A 20,443-nucleotide genomic window follows, 5' to 3' on the forward strand; every position below is an offset into this window, starting at 1 on the left:
ATTGATATATGTAGGGAAAATTGTGGTTTCTCTGCTTTTCAGATTTCAAAAAAAATGTTTGCATTGTTTTCTGCTGCAGACAATGCTTATTTAAAATTTTCATACATAGCTTTTGTTATGGATATAAGATTTAAAGTCACATTGTCCCTTATCTTTAGTCCAGTGTATCTGTGTCTCCATTTTGCACAAGAAACCTGCATTTCACAAAAATCTACACCAAACAATAAAAGCACATGTTTAAAGACAGCACCACAAAAGCAACAGTACCTCAATTACAGTCTTGTAATCTCCATGACAACAAAGACTGCATCAATTAATAACCATGATGTTAACATGGCCTCATTAGAGGGATTCTCTGTTTGGCACAAGTTTCTTATATTTTGCAGGAATGAAGTGAGCTGCACTATTTCACACCTAACAAAATTGTTGCCTTTACATTCCCAATAAAGTTTTGGTGGTCTTTGTTTTAAGTGAAAAAAATTATACTTTTTGCCTTAATTAATTATGGTGTGATGGTTTTAGATTTTACTTTATGTACATTCAAGTGATTGTTTTTTACTGATGCTAAACCAGACCCTGAACTGATTTATGTGTATTAGAAAATAGCTGAATGAACTAAACAGAAATTAAATGGTTCTCTAACAATATTTTTTTTTAATTTTTTAATTTCCATTTAGTGACATGCTGGCCAAAAAGGGATTTCTGCATCTGCATGTAGTCTTTATTGAATAATAGAGCATTTTATTTAATGAGAGTTACATTTATTGCATGCATTGATTTATTCATTGTTCCTTGCTCTTCTGACCTCTTAATGTAGTGTAATAATCTAAATGAAGAGTTTCTCCCTTACCAGTACCTAAAATTGTCATAAATGCTAAATATCAATTACTCTTCTCCACCACCCAATTGCAAAACCACTTAGGAAAATTGAATTACTAAGAACAAAGGAAAACAGAACTAATACAGTTGTTCCTCAGAACACCTAGCAACAAACCCCCGCCATTTCAAAATGGAATTAAAGATCCACTGACCTTGAGAATACTACTTGTTTACAGTGTAGCTGCAGTAACACCAAAGATACTGTTATCGAAAATGGGAGCATGTATTATGTATGTTGTAGAATGTATTGGCCAATAAATAGAAAAAAAAAAACATAACAGAAAGCAAAACCCCCTTTTTTTTGCCAGCATGGGTCTGGGCAAAGTATTTTCTTCTCATCTCCTACCACTCTTCCTCCCACAAAACTAGAACATCCCTCAGCTGCACCCAGTGTCCCTTCTGAGATCTGCGTATCTAGACAGCTAGATCAGGTTTTCTTGGGTTGTCCCCTTTGGATAATCATGGACGATGGTCACAGTGTCGGGGTTGACTGATCAACCCCTGACTCATCTTGTTGACCAAGATGATCAACAATCATTAGAGCAATGGCAATTGCTTAATCAGCTCATCTGTGATCCATTCCCATTAAGTATGACAATGACTCATGACCCATAATTTAAGCAACTCAAATCCAGACAGTAATGACTGGCCTTTTGTTCGCCTTTAGATTTATAAGAGCAATGCGATCTGGACCACATGCCTTACGTTATTATCCAAGAGGTTTTCTGGCTTTTTCCCATCCCTTCATAGCCTGTCTGTCTGTCTGTCTGTCTGCCTCTCTCTCTTTCTCTCTTATTGAAGCTTGAAAGGAAGTGAAGCAGGTGATTGGCAGTCTAGCTTTCCTCCATGTGGGTTCCCTGCTTTTTTTCTTTCTTTTTTCTTGAAATTCCTTTTCAGTGACTCTGCTTTTTATATATGATAAAATCTGAAGCTTAAAAGAAATATTTAAAATGTAACAGGATTTATTTTTTTCCATTTGGTTTTTTGTTTTTGTTATATGAAGTCTTGAGATTATTGTTTTTCCACTGTACTCGTCTGCCAAGAGGCCTTATAGTTGGCTTAGACCATAGTGTTTTTCAGGAATGTGTTGAATTTTAAGCATAGATAATTAAATAGGAATTTTACAGTTTTACTAAATGGAACCATCCCAGTCTTTTAGCCCAGAATATATTGTTTATATGTGAAATTGTTTCATATAGTGAATCACATAACATATTTAAATCCCAAGGAATTGACCCTTTCCATATCATATGTCCAGACTAGATCCAAGTGAACTATCTAGACTGTACTGTTACCAGTAATTCCCTTAAAAAAACTCTCAGCAAGTCTAACAGTTCAACGACTTTATTTGCTTTCATTCCTGTTCATGTTTAATTTTAATTATCCAGGGTAAATAAAACACAGTATACTAGTAAATCTGTATAAATCAGAACATTCATTACTAATATTAGTACGTTTGGCACGAAGATAAGAGAGCTTATTTCTCTGGTTTTAGCTTCTTTTCACTGGCTTCCTGTTTCTTATTGTATTTATTTTAAGATTTTAATTTTTGTTTTTAGTGCATTAAAAAACTATCTCTATGTGTATTGGTCCCTTCATATATTGCTGATCTGATAATACTTTTATTGTCCATGGAAATCACTGTGCTCATCTGATCAGTACCTGTTGGTAGTCACAGTCATGTCTAAAAACAAAGGGTGGTTGTGCTTTGTCTTGAGTGGCACCCAAATTGTAGAATACATTGCCTCTTATAGTCAGTTTAGCGTCAGCAATTACACTTTTTAAAACTATGTTAAAAATCTAATAAATGGTTTGTTAATATGTTCTTTTATGCGTGTTTGTATATTCTAAAGTACTTGTGATGTATTTTATTTTTTACCATTTTCTTAATTTATATGCTCCTGTACAGTACTCTGGTCAACATCACTTTTTTTGTAATGTGCTTTATAAATAACTTACTTTGATATAAATTCTAAAATTGTTATTGACTTGTTGTAAATGACAATTTTTGATTTAATAATTACAGGATGTTTCTTTTCATTATCTACTATCCACTGACAGTGTCCTTCAGTAGTGTGTTCATACATTTAAGCCTGTGAATGAATTTTTTTGTTTGTTTGTTTGGATCACTTCATTATCTGCTGCTGCTTTTGTTTAAGCACCAAGCCTTTGTTCTGGGTTACACTCTGAAAATTCTTGCATAAAGTGGTACATGCCAATACATCTATAAATGTGTGGGTTTTTTTTTTCTTTCTTTCAAGCATCCCACAAAGAAACCAATGATGCATGTGAATCCACTATTTCCATTTTGAAAATGTAACCTTTAAATTGCATTTCTGCCATGCTATCTCATTTACATCTGATTGTATAAACACAGTGTAATTAATTTATCAAGGTGCTCCGCAGCTTGTCACCAGTGCACAATCATGTTGCATGCCTTTTGCTATTTGTATTGGCCACCAAGATGCAAGTGCTTGTCATATTATAATGATCCTCTGCCTATTGCAGAAGTTACATTCCAGACCCATCAGCGATAGGTGAAAATCTACGATATAGAAAGACCATATATATAAAAATTTTTTTATAGTTTAAGCCTTAAAATACCCCTCCTACATGCTTTAAACACATGTAAACTTACTAAAACACACTCTGTAAACACATATGATATGTGGATGTCAGGCTAAGGATATGAGTAACATCTCTCTATTATAAAAAAATCTTGGCAGGGAGGCTAGATGTGATCTTCTCGGAAGACAATTTGACATCCCGCGAGACAAGGCAATGAGACAGAAGGACGGCTGCCGTACAGGCTTTTAAATGATCGATGCGCAGAGCGACAAGCAGAACACATGCACCTTGGCAGAAGCAGCATGAAGTCAGTAGCTGATCCTTAGTGTGCGTTCAGCTCCCCCATTCACAACGCGAGGTGGAGAGACGCGAAGTGGCAGGAGGGTTGAGCAAATCGATCGTGACCTGATCATCTCGGAGAGACACTTTGATGACACACGAGACTAGACATTACAACCGAGACACTTTGATGACACACGAGACTAGACATTACAACCTTAGGAAGCAAAACCTATGAGATGGTGACTTTTGCACGTCATGCCCTACTTACAGACATCTAGCAGTTGTTGGAAAGCTTTTGGCAGACACACTTCAATTGCTCCCAGCTGTTAAAACAATGACAAGCAGAACTTACAGCTTGCCAGCAACAGCTGCAGCAAGCCAGCAGATGATCCGAGCACATCTCTTTAGCGTGCGTTCAGCCTTCACCCCGCGATGTAAGGAATTAGCATGTGTTGTGGATTTTTTTTTCCTGTTAGTGAATTTTTTTTAATATCATGTTGTGGGTCGGTCCTTTGCCATCTCTTTTGGTCACTTTTTACTGGACCATTTAACTGTGATGAAACTTTCATTCTTCATATTATTTTGAAGTAGAAAGTTTGTATCAGAAATATTCTGCAAGTTTTGAAGTTGTTACCTACGTCAAAAAAAAAAAAGTCTAGAAAAGAATCAGAGTTTGGAGGAGTTGGCACCCATGGTTTTCTTCTCACAAGTGCCAGCTGCATCCCTCTATATTTTACATACATTAATAAGATGTTGTTAACATTGTTTCATTCTTTTGATGGTCTAATTTCATGTGACTAACATTGGCAGTATTATTGTATGTCAGTCATCAATAAACAGTTTACTAAAACTAAACGGTACTAATAAAATAAAGGAAAATACATCTTTAGTGTTATATTTATGACACTAAAAATATTTACACCAAACAATCATTTGTATATTGTCTATAGATTATCTGTCTGTAGATGCTTCCTCTGAGTATAGCTGTGTTGTAATGCTGAGGAAGCTGGCTATGGCAACAGTCCTACTGGAGCTGACTGATCAGACTGATCCTTACTCAATAGAAATAACACGTTATGAAGTTCACCATTTATTGTATTATATGTGAAAAAACGAGCTGCTAAATTTTAAACAGTCTGAAAGTCTGTGTTACAGACGACTAGGAAGACCACTATAAAAGACATAAAAAGTCCTGATGTAAAAAAATAAAAGCACAAACAAGAGTGTTGGCAGCAGGCTAGTTTAGATACGATGTAACATACAAAATGGTTCTAAATTGAATATAAGCAAATTTGCAAATAGCTTTCATGTGAGTATGGAGTGACAGTTCAAAATCAAATAGATTACCTAGGTTTCACAAACAAGCACTAACACTCAATGTTACTTCGAAAAGATAGTCAAATTAAAGATGCTGAATTTTAAATTATTTTTAGATTCAATATACACCACCTTATCACAGTTTAGTTATTATACCAAGTAACATTTCTTTGGTTTTAAAAATCCCAGCCAACAACTCAAATTTAATGTTTGCTGATTCATTAGCAATAAATTAATGCTGTTTTAGCAGCACTTAAACCATACTTCTCTTTGGTAATATGTTCTCATTAGCTGATTATATGTCGTCATATAAGATTTGCCTTGTAGTTTAAGTATAAGCTGAGCAACACAAACGTCTGGCCATCATGAAGCTTTTGTAGTACCTAACTAAAATATATTTTGGAATTAATCTGTAAATTTGCCACAGTTACAGAAATAGCTGCACAGTTTTAAACTTCCCTCGATTTTTACTTGCCGTCTTCCTCTGCATAAAATTGATGGATTTTTGAATGGACAGCTGTAGCCCTGTCCATTACATTCAAGGGATGAAGGCAATAGGTCATTTCTAACTCCAACATTCAAATTTGCATGACAGTATACGTTTAAACAATTGCATTTTAGAGCTGACTGGTCACATCCCCACTTTTTCAAGTCATGCACGAATCATGTTTTAATTGTGACTTAATTGCATATCAAGATAAAAAAAAATTGCCTTTAAAAAGCAGTTGGATTTTCTTGCTTTATCAAGTTAAACCATTTAGGATTTTTTAAATCCTGTTTTTACACTCAAGACTGGCACTTATTAGTGCATTTATGCAGATTCATTAAACTTATTTAGAATGGAGTTAACCATAAGAATTATCCAATATAGAAAAGAGATATTAAGCCTAACTATCCATGTGTTATGTGTTATCTATTAGATAGTTAGTTAATTAGCTATGTAGGAGATAGTATTGCATGTGTGAATTTTTATTTTTTTTCCTCTTCTATCATGCAGTTTAAGGATTACGTGCAAAGTATTCTAAATAAGAAAAGAGAAAAAGCTACTACTGAGGATATCAGGGATATGGGAGGAGTTGGATCAGGTCTGACTCCATCACTTGTACTTTCATTTCTGAAGCTAGGGGAACTGGAAAAATGCCAACTCCAATATTTGCATCTTACTTTTTGAAAACTACAGCTCAAATGTGTGCTGCAGATTGTGAGAAGTCTGATTGATTAAGAGAATTAGTGGAAAACATGTGGCCAAATGGATACAGGTTTTTTGTTTTAACCCCACAAAAGCAACCAGTAAATACCAGTGCAGTAATGGGCTATATACTCAGCTGCCAGTTTTTGTGCAACACACTACTGTATAAAGTGTGCTTCCTTTTTCTTTTTAAGTATTCTATATTTAGGTACTCCTCTGTAAACCAAAACAACAGCAATTAGAAAGAATAAATGAGTACTTATCACTCTAAGATACTGAAATAGTATCAGTTCCTCATGTCCACTTAGTTGAGAACCACAAAGCTGGTAAAAGCCTGTAGGATTTTCTTTTAAGTAGGTCCTTGTAAACTTGCAGTTCTCGTTCAAAATAAAATTATACATTTCCCCATTGTCCTGTTTAATTTTTCCAAATTAGCAATATAATGCTCGTAAGGATCACAATAGAATGCTCATTAGCAAGCAACTACCCATTTATCACTTGTTACACCAAATTTGGCTTCTAATGTCCTTGGCATTAACTCTAGGTGTCTCTTAGGCTTGGAATTCTTTTTGAAAATAGTTATCCCAAAGTCTTTATAGGGTTAACCAGTGTGAAATAGCAGGTTGAAGCTCAAATACTGCTCTAGACAGTATTATTTTGCAATCTCATGTATCAAATGACATTGTACTGCAAAAAACATGATTTTATTCTATGTGTTCTATCACACTATGGTAACTAATCAATATTCATTAGTAGGGGCAGATTCTTCAACCAAAACGCATAATGGCTTGTAAACGAAATGTTGCACAACCAGTTTTAGAACACACTAAAATTGAACCATTAGTTGAATAAAATAATAGAAATGTCAATGTGAATTGGTTATCAGACATTGACATGGATAGTGATATTGATGCATGTGCCACTCTACAACCAAACCAACATGATATGCCAGGTGAATTAGGTCCCATGAAGTTTCACAGTGGTGCAAGTAGTTGCTTAGCAAATAGGCAAAATAATAACTTAACAATCAAGGGAAAGGACAAGAAACACTTTAGTCATCCACTGTGGTAGCCTACAGTAACACAATGGGTGGCATTGCTCATGCAGATCAGGCACTGACATTCCACCCTTTTATGCACAAGCAACAGAAAAAAATTAAATAAAATAGGAGTGCAAGGTTGTAACGATTTGTTTTCACTACACTTCACTAAGTTTACACTGATGATTGCAGGTCATCCTCAAACTGCCTTCAACCCCTTCCCACAGTGCCGAAAGGTGATTTATAATAATAAAAGCGATATTAACTAAACCACACAGAGAAGAAATGCAACAACAAAAAACTATAATTAATACACTTGTACAACACCCCCCTCCACTTCCAATATATACACTGAACACAAAGCATAAAATTATATATCCAAGAACTTTCTAAAATTCATTTCCAAGAACTACTAAAATTATATATCCAAGAACTTTCCCCTCTTTCCTTTCGATTTAGTCTTTTTTCCCCCGTTTTACTTCTCCATAGTTCAGTTTATTTGACATGCCAATCCCAGAATAAAAAGATTTACGGCTCACACTGCTTTCAGTCCCTTTCCCGGTAACCTCTGCGTATTTGGAATCTTTGAGGTGGCCACCCCAGACTGCAGTGGACTTGTGGTGCTCCCCAAAAACAAATCTTTCTCCTGGACTCAGAATGGTCATGTCCTTTCCTCCTTCGCCATAAAACTTGGGCTGTCTTTTCTTCCTTTTTCGCGCCCCTATTTAAATAGTGCATCTGTTTCCATGGCACTCCTAGAAATCGCAAATGACAACCCTGTACCTCCCAAAAGGTCCTCTCTATCCAACCCGCCTTTTTCATCTTCTGTATTTTCAAATGACAACAGGTTTTACATAGAGAGAAGACAGAAAAAAACCATACATTTTTATGTGGCAATGCTACAAGGTACACTTCTTTTGTTCCAATTGCAATATCAGGCCATGTGTTGATGACTGTTTCCAAATTTATGACACAAAGGACTTACGTATACTAAATCTGTGTCAGAACAGCAGAGGACACTAGACATGCCTTTCTTTCCCTGTACTGTCTTTATGCTGACATTTTGGTAAGTATGTGTTTCTATTACAAATTATATTTTTTCTTTTTGATGCTATGGAGGTTAAAGTATGATCCTATCAACTGATAACAAAACATTTTATTCCAGGAAGGTTTAAATAGGGGGCACTTCCAAAATAAGTGACCTAAAAAAGCATGTGCTTCAGCTGTCTCAAGTAGGGTATTGTCCCAGATATGTTTTTGACATTGTGAGTCAAGAGAAATGGAATGCAGTGTATCACTTTGACCCAAGTTGAATTTCACAATCATTGAAGAAGAATACATTTTACATTGAGCCTGCCTCCATCTGTTGACAGAGAAACTGCTCCCAGCACTGTCTCAGATTGGGTATTAGTATATTCTGAAAAGAAACCAATATAGTTTTGAGTTATTTCTGTGTACAGCATGCATACAGTATATAAAAATAGCAGCGAAACTTAAAACGTCTGCAATATGGTGAACCTTTCTATTCGTTCAAAATTAAGTTTCTTTTTGCATTTAATGTTTTCAATACTATTTGAATGTTGAGTTACATTACTGCTCTATAAATATCTGACAGTATCAATGCCATATGTATTCTATATATTTAATATTTTATTGTATATTTTAGCTATAGGGTAAAATTATTATCTTGCAGAGTTCCAGGTTAGGGTTTCCACATTTTAAAAATCTCCTCCAATGCTACAACATTTTCTTTGTTCCTTCTGTCTTGTGTTCATTTAAGAATGATCTTTAAATGCATTTATGGTACTGCAATTTGATGGGTGTTTTTTCTGCTGTGTGTGAATCATGCTGCACTACAGTGACATCATAACCCTCCTTGACATGATTCCCATTTTTCTCTGTCCTGTATTTTTCTTCATTACAATAAAAATGGTGGCACAATCGTAGCACTGCTGCCTTGCAGTAAAGAGACCAGGGTTCGCATCCTGAGTCTTCCCTGCATGGGTTTCCTCTAGGTGCTCCAATTTCCTCCCACAGTCTAATAACTTGTAGGTTAGGTGGATTGGCAATCCTAAATTGTCCCTTTTGTGTGTGTGTGTGTGTGTGTGTGTGTGTGTGTGTATATGTGTCTGTCTGTCTGTGTGTCTGTCTGTCCTGTGCTGGTCTGGTGTCCTGCCCAGGGTTTGTTCCTGCCTTGTGCCCTGTACTATCTAGAATAAGCTCCCGCACCCCCTGTGACTGTGTTTAGGACTAAGTGGGTTAGACAATGACTGACTGACAATAAAGAGGGGACATAAAATTAAAAGTTTGGCGTAAGTGCTTCTTTAAGCCTTCTTTAAATTTAATTGATCTATTTAACTATTCATCTTCAGCAGGTATTGTATATTTCTCATGTTTATGATCTCTTGCCAAATATATATATATATATATATATATATATATATATATATATATATATATATATATATATATATATATATATATATATATATATATATATATGTAGCATTACCTTCTCAAACCAATTTAATTCAGTTTAAAGTTGTCATAGGGCGCTGGAGCCTATCTTGGAAGCCCATTGCAAAAGGAAGAAAAACACCCTGCACAGGACACCAGTTAATTGTAGGGCCCACTCGTGTATATTAGGTTACCTTCCTGTTTTGTATTAGTACAACTACATGTCTTCTGACTTCTTGTATATAATGTTATACTAATACTGATAACCCCTCATTTATAGCTTCTTTGTAATGGTTGTGTTTAAAGGAAAGTAAAAGCTAAAACATTTCACAGAAACACCACACTCACTACATTTAATGCCAGTTTCCTAAACTTGATATTAAAAACATTTCTGGATAACTCTTAATACTTTTACAAAGGTTTCACCTAAACATACAGATCACACTTACATAGACACATACACTATGTACACTCAAAGATTTTTGCTGTTGCTGATGCTTTTAGTTAATTTGTTTTTATAACAGGGTTGTACAACTAACTCTGGAATGTTTTCTATTCAACTTTAAAGCAACTATTCTCTCTGTGTGTAAATATATTGACATACATATCATATGTATGTGATTGTGCACTTGAATGGGGTGTAATTTCCGCAAATAAAGCTTCAGAGAAGTTCGAAGTTGTATGCAAATTGTATAGATACTTGTTTATCTTAAATGCATAATAAAAATAAGCTTGTTTAATACTTTAACAACAAAAAAGCTGCTTGCTGAGACACTGTCAGGACAAATGGTTATATTTATAAAGGTAAATCAGTTGAAAGAAAAACTGAAACTGGGAACCAAGAGTTGTGTTTTTTGAGTTTTTGCAGATGCATTGTGGATTACCTCTGTAGTAATGAGATTAAACCTTTCAAATAGCTGCCCAGCATGGGTTGAAGAAGATTTAATTTATTTTTTTCAATAAATATGGTATGTGCTAAAGGTTTTTGTGAAATTTAGTGAAATAAAATGTGGCGGTCATTTAAAATCTTATTTTGCTTGAAGCACCCTTAATTTTGGTGTTGGTGAATGTTAAATTTACCAATGATATCTTGTTTTATGTAATTTAAAATGACTAAGAATGGGCCTCACTTTGTATATAAGGTACAGATTATTTGTATGTAAAGACACAGTTTTAAAAAAAACAGTTTATTAAACCATGAAAGATACTCAGTTTTAATTGTCTGAAGAAAATGTATTGGTGTAGTATGAAAATCCGTATGTATTGATTTTCTTGCATTTAACTTGGTCTGTTTGCTCAAGTGATTTCTCTTTAGTGCTGTCCTGGCTTTGATTTAGATTTTTTGTGTTTTATTTATTTATTTATTTTTGTTAATTTATCGGTTTATTTTTCATTTTGTTTTTGTCTGCATTTTCATTTTGAGCTACAAAGTTTAAAGCAAGTCTCCTGAATTCTCGGATTGCAGCATAATAAAAGAAAGACCTATTTAAATGAGCTAATGAACAGGAAGAGAGGGTGTGGAGCAGCTAGCCTTTGGAGGCTGATATTAGCATGACCGTATATGGGAAAAGAGACATCATTTTAGAGTCCGTTAAATGCTTCAGAATGCCTTCAGTGGTGGAGGGTTGCAGGGTTTTTTTTGGCTTCATTATCCTTTAATGCAATGCATCAGTTTCTCTTAAGACACATTCAGCTGGTCCGCAGGGAACCTGCAGTTTGGCTGTCTAAAAAAGGTTGTCTGTTTATTATTAGTTATAGTAATATATGAAGGAAAATGTGATGTTGGTCCAAAGAAAAGGCCCGTTGAGAGACTAAATTTGAGTGTGGGAAGCAGTAGAATTCTTAAGAGATCATTTAATCTAGTAAGCCTGGCCTTGGCTCACATTTCTGTACTGCGGTTTGCAGCTTGCTTTTTTCCCTTTGCTGCGTGAAAATCCTTTTGAAAAGTGAATTTTGTAGACATGTTAGTTTTTTCCTTTGAATTGTTTTTTGATATTACACAAATATCAAATGGGAGGATACTTATGTGATTATTAAATCACTGTTTCTCAACATTGTGGGTCATTCTGTTAAGATGGTGTTTCATCAAGTGGAGTAATCAACTTTTTTTTTTAATAATGTACCCTTAATTTTCATATATAAGTGAGGTGATTTGTTGACAGTTACAGTGAGTGCCCCTAACCATCAGTTTTGTGGTGTGGCACCCTTGGTCACTCAGGACTTTGTGACTCTTTACAGCAGAATCAAACTGGTTTAATTTTATCATAGTGAGAAGTTACTGTAAATGCCAGCGTTCACTCCTATAAGAGTTAACAGCCAATGAGCACAAAACTCAAAGAGCTGTAAATACAATGCCCACAAACCATGACGAACATTGGTGACTACAATGAAAGAAGGGTGCCTAGTGTTTTGGATGGTAGAAACAGAAGAGAAGCTTGTGGAAGCACAGACATCTGTTTGGACTGGTTTATTGAAGTATGCTCCTTGTTGATTGGCTGCCAAAATGAGGAAATGTTACAGGACCTTTGTGGTGCTATGCAAGGTGCATTCGCATTTGTTCTTTGTACATTTCTCTTGCAGTTTGCCTGAGGTAAGAAGTTATGCTAAGCAAATGCATTGAATCAAAGCATTTACATGTGCTTTAATAACCTGGTTATTCACAGAAACCTGGTTTCAAAAATGCCATGTATACCCATATTTCAGGTTGAGAAACCAGGTTATTGGTCTCTGAGAAACTGGGTTAACACTCGGAGATTTCTCCCCAGGTAACCCAGTCATGTGGCCATGTAAACTTAACCAGATAAAAGTTATGGTTTCATAATCTGTGTATGTCTTTTGCACTGTGCCCCACGTATGTCTTTGCTTGGTACATAAATGGTATAAGTATCCACAAAGATAACTTTCCTTAGGCAAATGCTTGGGTGATTGCATTTTTTGTTGTTCTGGCTAAAGTAATCTGTCTCAATATTTCAGAAATTGCTAAATTCATGGTGATGAGCTGAATATATAGTGCTATGCACTGCACCACAATCTTAGGAGCAGTATGTGTGGGGGTAACACGTTAAAATCAATATGTGTTACATTGTCTGAGTACTTTTTAAAGTAAAAAGTAACCCAATGCAATACTTATTTTATTGAAATATAAATAACTGTGTTATTATCCCAGCAGCATTGGGTACAAGGCAGGAAGCAAGTGTACTGGTATATCACTCTTTTGCAGGGGATAATCACACAGCCAACCAGAAAAGAGTGTGCAATCCACAATAATAATGAATAAATTAATAATAAAATGAGTTATGGGTTCGGGATGGTAAAAGGGATGGATGCTATTTACTTCACAGCGCATGAAGGATTACATGTATTTATAAAACTTGCCATGTTTGGCCTGTTTTTTTGGTCAGTTTTATGAAAGATCATATATGGGTTTAGGATTTGATAACACATGCTGGCCAGTCAAACTTTCAGTTTTTCATACAGAAGGAAAGGTAACGCAAAAGTAATGTACGGTTTTAACATACTAAATTTCACAATATGTAAGTACATATGTAGTTCGTTTTTTTGTAATTAATGAGTAATGCAATAAAGTACTTTTAAAATTATATTTCCTCACTTGTGTGATGCATGGTCAATACATGTTTTTGGATTCTCAGTGGCTGAAGATAATATTTAATCTTTTTGTGTATTTATGTGCATTTTTATGATATTAGTGTTTTAACTTATCCTGGTTTTGTGCATGCCTGTAAATGCAATCAGTGAGTTAGTGACTACCTGCCTGAAAAGGAGTTTTTTTTTTCTGTTTTCCGTTCCGTTTGCACATGTACATTTGCAGTGTGGTAAGCTAGGCACTAACATCTAAAGTCATGTCACATTGGACTGTATACAAAGAAAACAATCAAATGTCCCTCCCTCCCTGTATGTTTGTAATTATTTCCTATGTTGTTTTGAACTTGGGTACGACAGTTTATTTTCCTCCAAGTAAACTGAAAGTAGCCATCTGATCAAAACACAAGTACATATTTTAAAAGTTGTCTGCAGATATCCTGCAGCAGTTAATCACGTATATCAATATCTAGTGTACTGTTTTCATGCTTAATTTTTTTTGTAGTTTATAATTAAGTAATTATTAATAATTAATTAATCTGTGTGATCTATATTTATTACAGCAAAAAAGTTATGTTTTTGTTTTTGATGTAGGTTTATTGATTCATATTCTCCCATATATACTTCTAGTTCCTAGCACTGTTTGAGAATGCTTTCCACCAATATAATATGCTTTGTATACTGAGGACCCAAATGGCTGGACCAGGCCAAGGGGATGCCCACGTAACACCTGGACGTGGCAGATAAAGGGTCAACCAGTGCATGCTCCCCATCCTGACCTGACCTGCACTGTACACACAGCCATTTCACTTCTGCCAGGTTGTCACTTGTAATGCATTGGTTAAATCAATGAACAGCTGTATTGCATAAATGTTGGAGTTGTCGTGAGTGTTCCATGAAATGGACTGGCATATGTCCCATGTTTGAGCCAAGCCTGGCACCATTGCTTTTGGGATAGTATCTGGTCACTATGATCCCAAAATATGCATAAAGTGAGTCTGTAAGTGAATAGATTATTTCTACAGTAAGTGGCCAGCTCAATTCAGATTAGAAAGAGAGAGAGGTTAGGAGCATGTGCTTATACAGCGCATTACCGCACTCATCACATGACAAACCAACTCGGGATCCCAGATTAGGACCCGAGTGCAGCCATGCAATGGGTGATACCTCAGCACCACACTAGTTCTGATGGAATGGAACCAGTGTGAGGTTTTTTATGGTGGCTGGAGTGCCAACTCTGCCACCAACCCCCTGCTGCAACACTAAATTATGTGTTATTTCACCTTGATCCTAAAACATTTGTAAGCATTTTAATGTCTAAAAAAGTGTTTCCTACTGAAAAAATATATACTGTATATAATTTTTAAGCCCTTGAACAAGAAAGGAGGCAAGATGCATCTTTGGCAGATTTCGGCAGCCACATTAATCAGTCTTTATTTAATTCCAAGTGTATGAACATAGCTCTTGCCATGCATATATAGAGACCAAATGGCATGTAGCAGCAGTATCCCCAGAGCCCCACACTGTTATTGCATATTCCATAGGCAAGTGTTGATTTAGGCTCACTAGTACATTTAGATGGTGTTCACTAAACAGTTAAATAATTTTTCAGAGCTTTGTAATAGAATATTTTCAGTAAATTAATTTCAAGTGCTCTGATACTGGGCACAGATGTTTGGTCGTTTTTGTTTTCTGAGCACATATATAGTGCCACACAATTAAGTTCTGTACATCTTTCAGAATTTTAAGTTTGAAGCTGCTTTACAACTAGTGAAATGTACTTTGACATAAGATTTCACGTCCTTGAGGAAAGTAATCAGTAAGCCTATTTGCTAATTGTTGTCTGGTCTTCTTTAATTCGGGGCCTTTTAACATTTTGTTGTCTGGTGTTTAAATGTGGTGCTTAATATTTTGAAAGAAACAGATGAAAAAATGTCAAGGTGGTGAAGCTGTTTATTCTGACTACCTATGGCAGTGGTTCTTAAACTTTTCATTCCCACAAACCAAGGTTGTTCTAGTTAACGAAAACTAAAATCAAAACTGAATCTATTATTTAAAAAAAAAAAAAAACATTTTCGTAAAACTGAAATAAAATATTTAACAAACCTGAAATGAAAAACTAAAACTAAATGAAACTATTAAAGTAGCTGGAAAGACTAACTGAAATGAAATAATAATTTACTAAAATATTTTTAGTTTTCGTTTTTGAATGAATATTCTTGCCGTTAGTCTTTAACCCTTGTAAGTTTGAACTCTAAAACAGAAAGTCACCCACCATGAGCCGTCCGCATATGTTCATCCAGTGAACGGTGGCTGGTGACGGAGGGTGGCTGTTCACACAGCATTTGCAGTGACAGAGCAAGCTGAGTGCGGGTGCATAAAGCATGAGAAATAGACAGCGATTTGCGTGCCGCCTTTCTTTGTGCTTGTTGTATATCAAGATGTAATTCAAACAGCTGAAATCAGAATGTGCTGGTCAACAAAACGTTTATCATATGGACAGAAAAATCATGAGTGAGCAACGTTTCAGTTTATTTCTCAGATGTCTGGTTTTTGTTGACGGCACCTTCGCACGGGAGAAATCATTTTTACTTTCTCATATACGAAGTATAGAGAAAGTATAGTAATCATGAAAAACTTCGACCTCGATATTTTGATGAATCTTGACTTTATTGACCTCCCAGAGTCCAACAATACTGTTTGGAATTGTGTGTGTGTGTATAAACACAATAACTCAAAAACACAACTAGATAGATGGATGAAATTCGGCATGTGCTTGTTACACCACAATTGTAGATCTGTATTAACTTTTGGGCCAAATCCATCTCCCGGAAGTGGTAGTTCACTTGAACATATACTCGATTTTTTGTTTTTTATTTATGCAGCTGCAGAGACCGATTTTTTTTCAACTTTACTTTTACAATAATTGTTCAGTATATTATTAATTTGATTTGTTGTTGATGGCTCCTTAATGTACATAATATAAAAATATAATCATTGTCTATTCCTCAAATATCCATCCCCATATCTGAGTATACAAGAAAGTTGAGGGGAGACCACTCCCGGTTTTTGGAAAATAAAACGGCACTAATCAAGAGACTGACAAGGTCATCATACAAGATCCTCATATTGTTGCTGACCAATCACTTTTGCTTTAAAAACGTCATTTTACAAAGGTAGAGAGTCTGACAAGTGATGAAAAACTGAACATACTAATGGTTTTTTGTATTCCATATTTATTCATCTTTTTTTAGTTCATATTCACAACTCAAAATACCTGATATTGTGAAAGTAATTCTTTAGCAGAATTATATTTTAAAATATTTGTCCTCTTTTTTTCAATGTTTTTCTCTCTCTCTCTCAAAATAGATAGTTGAAATATCATATTCTTTTTATTCTTAACATCAGCCTTATCATACATATTGCATACCAGGGATTTTTCCTGCCTTACATCCAAACCTGCTGCGGTAGGCTCCAAGTTTCCTGCAATCCTACTCTGGATAAACCGGTTTAGATAATGTATATGTTGTTCTTAATCTCAGACACTGTCTCTATTGTTTTATGCCTGTCCATACTCTTTATTACCTGCTCATTATGGGTTTACTGTTCTTATGGTGGGCTATTCAAGACTCACCACCCCTAACCTTGACACTACATGCTGCTGTTTCTTTTTTTCCCTCAATACAGCTAAGTGGGGTCTGCACACTTATTCAAGTCTACTGTAAGAGTCCTGTTCTTCCTAAGCCCCTGTGATTTTCATGAGAAAATATTTTAAAAATTATAAAATTGTGAGAAATTGTTCATATTCAGTGTCTACTTTTGATTATGCTTGTTTTTATCAGACAAAAACAAAACCAGATATTAAACCAGGCAGGGCAGTGTAGTAAGCTTCCACGAACATTAAACTCGTATCCAAATCAGTTAAGTGTACAGTTCTGTCTGATTGTGACACAAAACTAACTCCATAGGCGCTCCATGCCATAATTACTAAAACTGAAACTAATATATATATAAATAAAATAGAAATGTCTTTGTGAAATAAAAACTAAACTGAATTTCCAAGTAAGGTCAGAAAAAATATAGAAATAAAAACTAATATAAAAAGGCAAAACTATAATAACCTTGCCACAAACCAATTTTGCCTTTTTTGTGTCTTCACGACCCACAGTCATTGCTGAGCATCATCCAAGAGGTTGATACATTCTTCACCCCTTGAAGAACTGCAAGCAATAGTCATCACGGGGGTGGCTTTGTCCATCTTGAAGAATTGCCAGTGATCATCATCCTTCACCCTTGGAGAATCACCACCCGTTGTCATCCCTGCCCCTTGGAAAATGGCAGATTGAGGTCAATATGGAGCAATGATGTTTGCTTTAGCTGCTCATGACGATGCATTGCAATACATTATGCAAATCATCTGTGACTTTTTTCCATTCAGTTGTGATTCATGACTCTGTGTGACCGAAAGTAGAAAATATGGGTCATGACCCATGGTATAAAACTATGACTTACTTATTAGGTGAAAGAGGTGCTTTGATATGAGTACTGCAGTCTTCATTAAGTTCAGATGCATATGACAGCAGTCACTGACATGAGTGCACACAAGATGCTGCTTAGTCTTCCTTGAAGAAGCATTCATGCTACTCACATTTTGTTGCTGTTCTGAAAGAGCTGAAGCACAGAGTATTTGTGTATCTGATGATTTATTGGTTTTGTGTTTGGGAAGAAGCAGTAGTAGTTTGGGTTGTGCTATTTAAAGTGCTGGCAGCACCAAGTAGCAGTCAACATTATTTTGTTAAATCCATCTGTCTTTTATTTTGCATTTCTTTGGCTTTCAGGGGTAAAACATGTTTCTGTCAAGGCTGTATTTTGGTACACATATCAAGTGTTTCTTGCCTTCTGGAATGTTCCACTGGTGTACTCATGCTCAGTTTATGATTTACTTCTGATTTATTTTTTTCCCCATTGAGAATTCTACACCGAGTTTTCAAGGTATTTTTGTGCAGAACATCAGGCTGTGGTTATCTGAAGGCTAATATCCAATTTATTTTTGCTGTTAATCCCACTGCTTTTATTGCACACTGGTGTATAAGTCAAACTTCTGAGGCTACTTGATTTCCAGTGAGGAATGTCGGTCATCATATCTAAAGGTGCGGTTCACAGTTAAACAAAAAATAATTTTTGGCTTAACAGCAGTTGCAAGTGTTCTTTAAATCTTTGCTTTTTGTACTTAAGCTTTGTCATGTTTTTAATTCATCTCTGCTTTAGTTCTTTACATTTGGTAACTGTTATGTTTGATGTGATATTTTGTGTCAAGCTTTTTATGTAACTTTCTAGTACACAAGTTGGCCAGTATAACTTTTTCTCTTGCAGTTTACAGTGTTATGGTAGCAGTGAGTTGCAGTGTAATAATCTAATAGAAAAAGTCAGAAGAAATTAAATAAATCTGGCTCCATGTTTCTTTTTACAACTCTTTATCGATAGACACAGAGTTTATCTATTACTGCTGCCCACAAATTTGAATGAACAGGCATGAGACCTGTAAATTACCTGCAGACAATTATTACCCTTAATACAGAATTATGTTTTCCCTTATGACAGTCAGATACATTGTTGTTTAAAAGAAACAATATATGCTCATTTTGTTTTTAAGGTTGGTTAAAGATTGTAATTTATTTTGTTTTTTAATATGACTGTTTATCATTGTCATTGAATTTCTTACTCCAACAAATATAAGAATAACTTTTGGAGATAATTCAATTCAGTGACAAGCAGTCCCTAGTGTTTGTTATGCCGAGCACTGAAACAAAAGGTGGTAAAAAGAACAATCTGCACAGTCCATAAATTCTGTGAAATAAAGGTAATGTAACATTACATGCCACTTGTGTAGCGCCATATTCTCAGCAACTCGGTCCAACTAGTTTGTGATTCGTCCTGATAACATCAAACAGTTTTGTTTGCTAAGTTGTAGAGGTCGGCTGTGTGTACATGAAAGCTGTAGACGAGGAAAAGCCATAAAGGAAGAATCTGTTCTGAATAAAAACATTAGAGCATTAAAAAGTTTTAAATGAGAATAGGCCATTCATCCCAACAAAGCTCGCCTGTCCTGTCGACGTAATTCCTCCAAAATAGTATAAAGTCCAGTTTTTAAGGTTCCTAAGTCCTTCTGTCTACCACTCTACCACTATACTTGGTAACTTATTCCATGTGTCTATGGTTCTCTGTGTGAAGAAAAACATACACTGTTTGGAAGTTGACCACTCTTCATCCGATTCTCATAAAGTTCCTCATAGCATCACCCTCTGCATTTATGCACCAACAGGACAATAACAGTAATTTTTAAACCATTGAGCAATTATCATGTCAAGTATCAGTCTGTCCCTATCACTGAGCTTTGACCTATGATCACTGTTTCTCTTTATAGATGTATGTCCATGTTTGGCATAACACTGTCAATATTTTGGTGTTTTGTATATGATGCAATTATTTTTGTGATCAATGCATCTCTTGGTTGACCTTAATTGTATATGTGTTACTATCTGTACAACAAACTTTTTCACCAAAAATGATCCTTTATTATATATTGTGGCTTTTAAAAAAATATGAATTATTTAAAGAAGGAGGGCATCCGTTCCTTATGACAATATACCTACAGTTGGGTCATGGGTGAATTACACCTGACTTGACTACCTATAAGGACAGAGTTTGCCAAAAATAGTAGTTGATGTTGAACTGTTGTCATTAGTGAAAAACACCAGGTTTTCTGGTGATAAATATTACTGCTGAATTAAATGTATGTGTTCAATTAACATTTTGAGCCCACTTTTTTTTTTTTTCTCTCTCAGATGAATGTTCCTTTTCCGATATTAGTGACACTTGGATGCCTGGTTTGTTCCATTGGTGCTCAGCAAGGTAAGATGGATGTCTGTTTTTGACTTTTAATATTTTATGTTAGTCCCTGTACTTTTTTCATATTGCATTTTATTCTCTCCCACCAGAAAGGACTCCCTGGAACGTGTTAGCCAAAATCTATTTAGCTATGTTGATCAAATTTGCCATTTATTTTTATATCTTGTAAAAACTGGCTGTTCCCCGACAGTTACATGGTCATC

The 20,443-nt window shown here is 35.3% G+C and overlaps 1 protein-coding gene across 2 annotated transcripts in view; it reads left to right on the forward strand.

The window, feature by feature from the left end:
* The window catches only part of itgb1a (integrin, beta 1a), a 91,065-nt gene that overhangs the window by 34,064 nt on the left and 36,558 nt on the right, over positions 1-20,443 (forward strand). For both annotated transcript variants that reach the window (XM_039753570.1, XM_039753571.1), the window contains exon 2: positions 20,177-20,243. In XM_039753570.1, coding sequence (XP_039609504.1) covers positions 20,177-20,243 — 67 coding nt within the window. The remainder of the gene's footprint in view (positions 1-20,176; positions 20,244-20,443) is intronic.

The sequence above is a fragment of the Polypterus senegalus genome, chromosome 5 (assembly GCF_016835505.1).
Source record: "Polypterus senegalus isolate Bchr_013 chromosome 5, ASM1683550v1, whole genome shotgun sequence".
Classification (NCBI taxonomy): Eukaryota; Metazoa; Chordata; class Cladistia; order Polypteriformes; family Polypteridae; genus Polypterus; species Polypterus senegalus.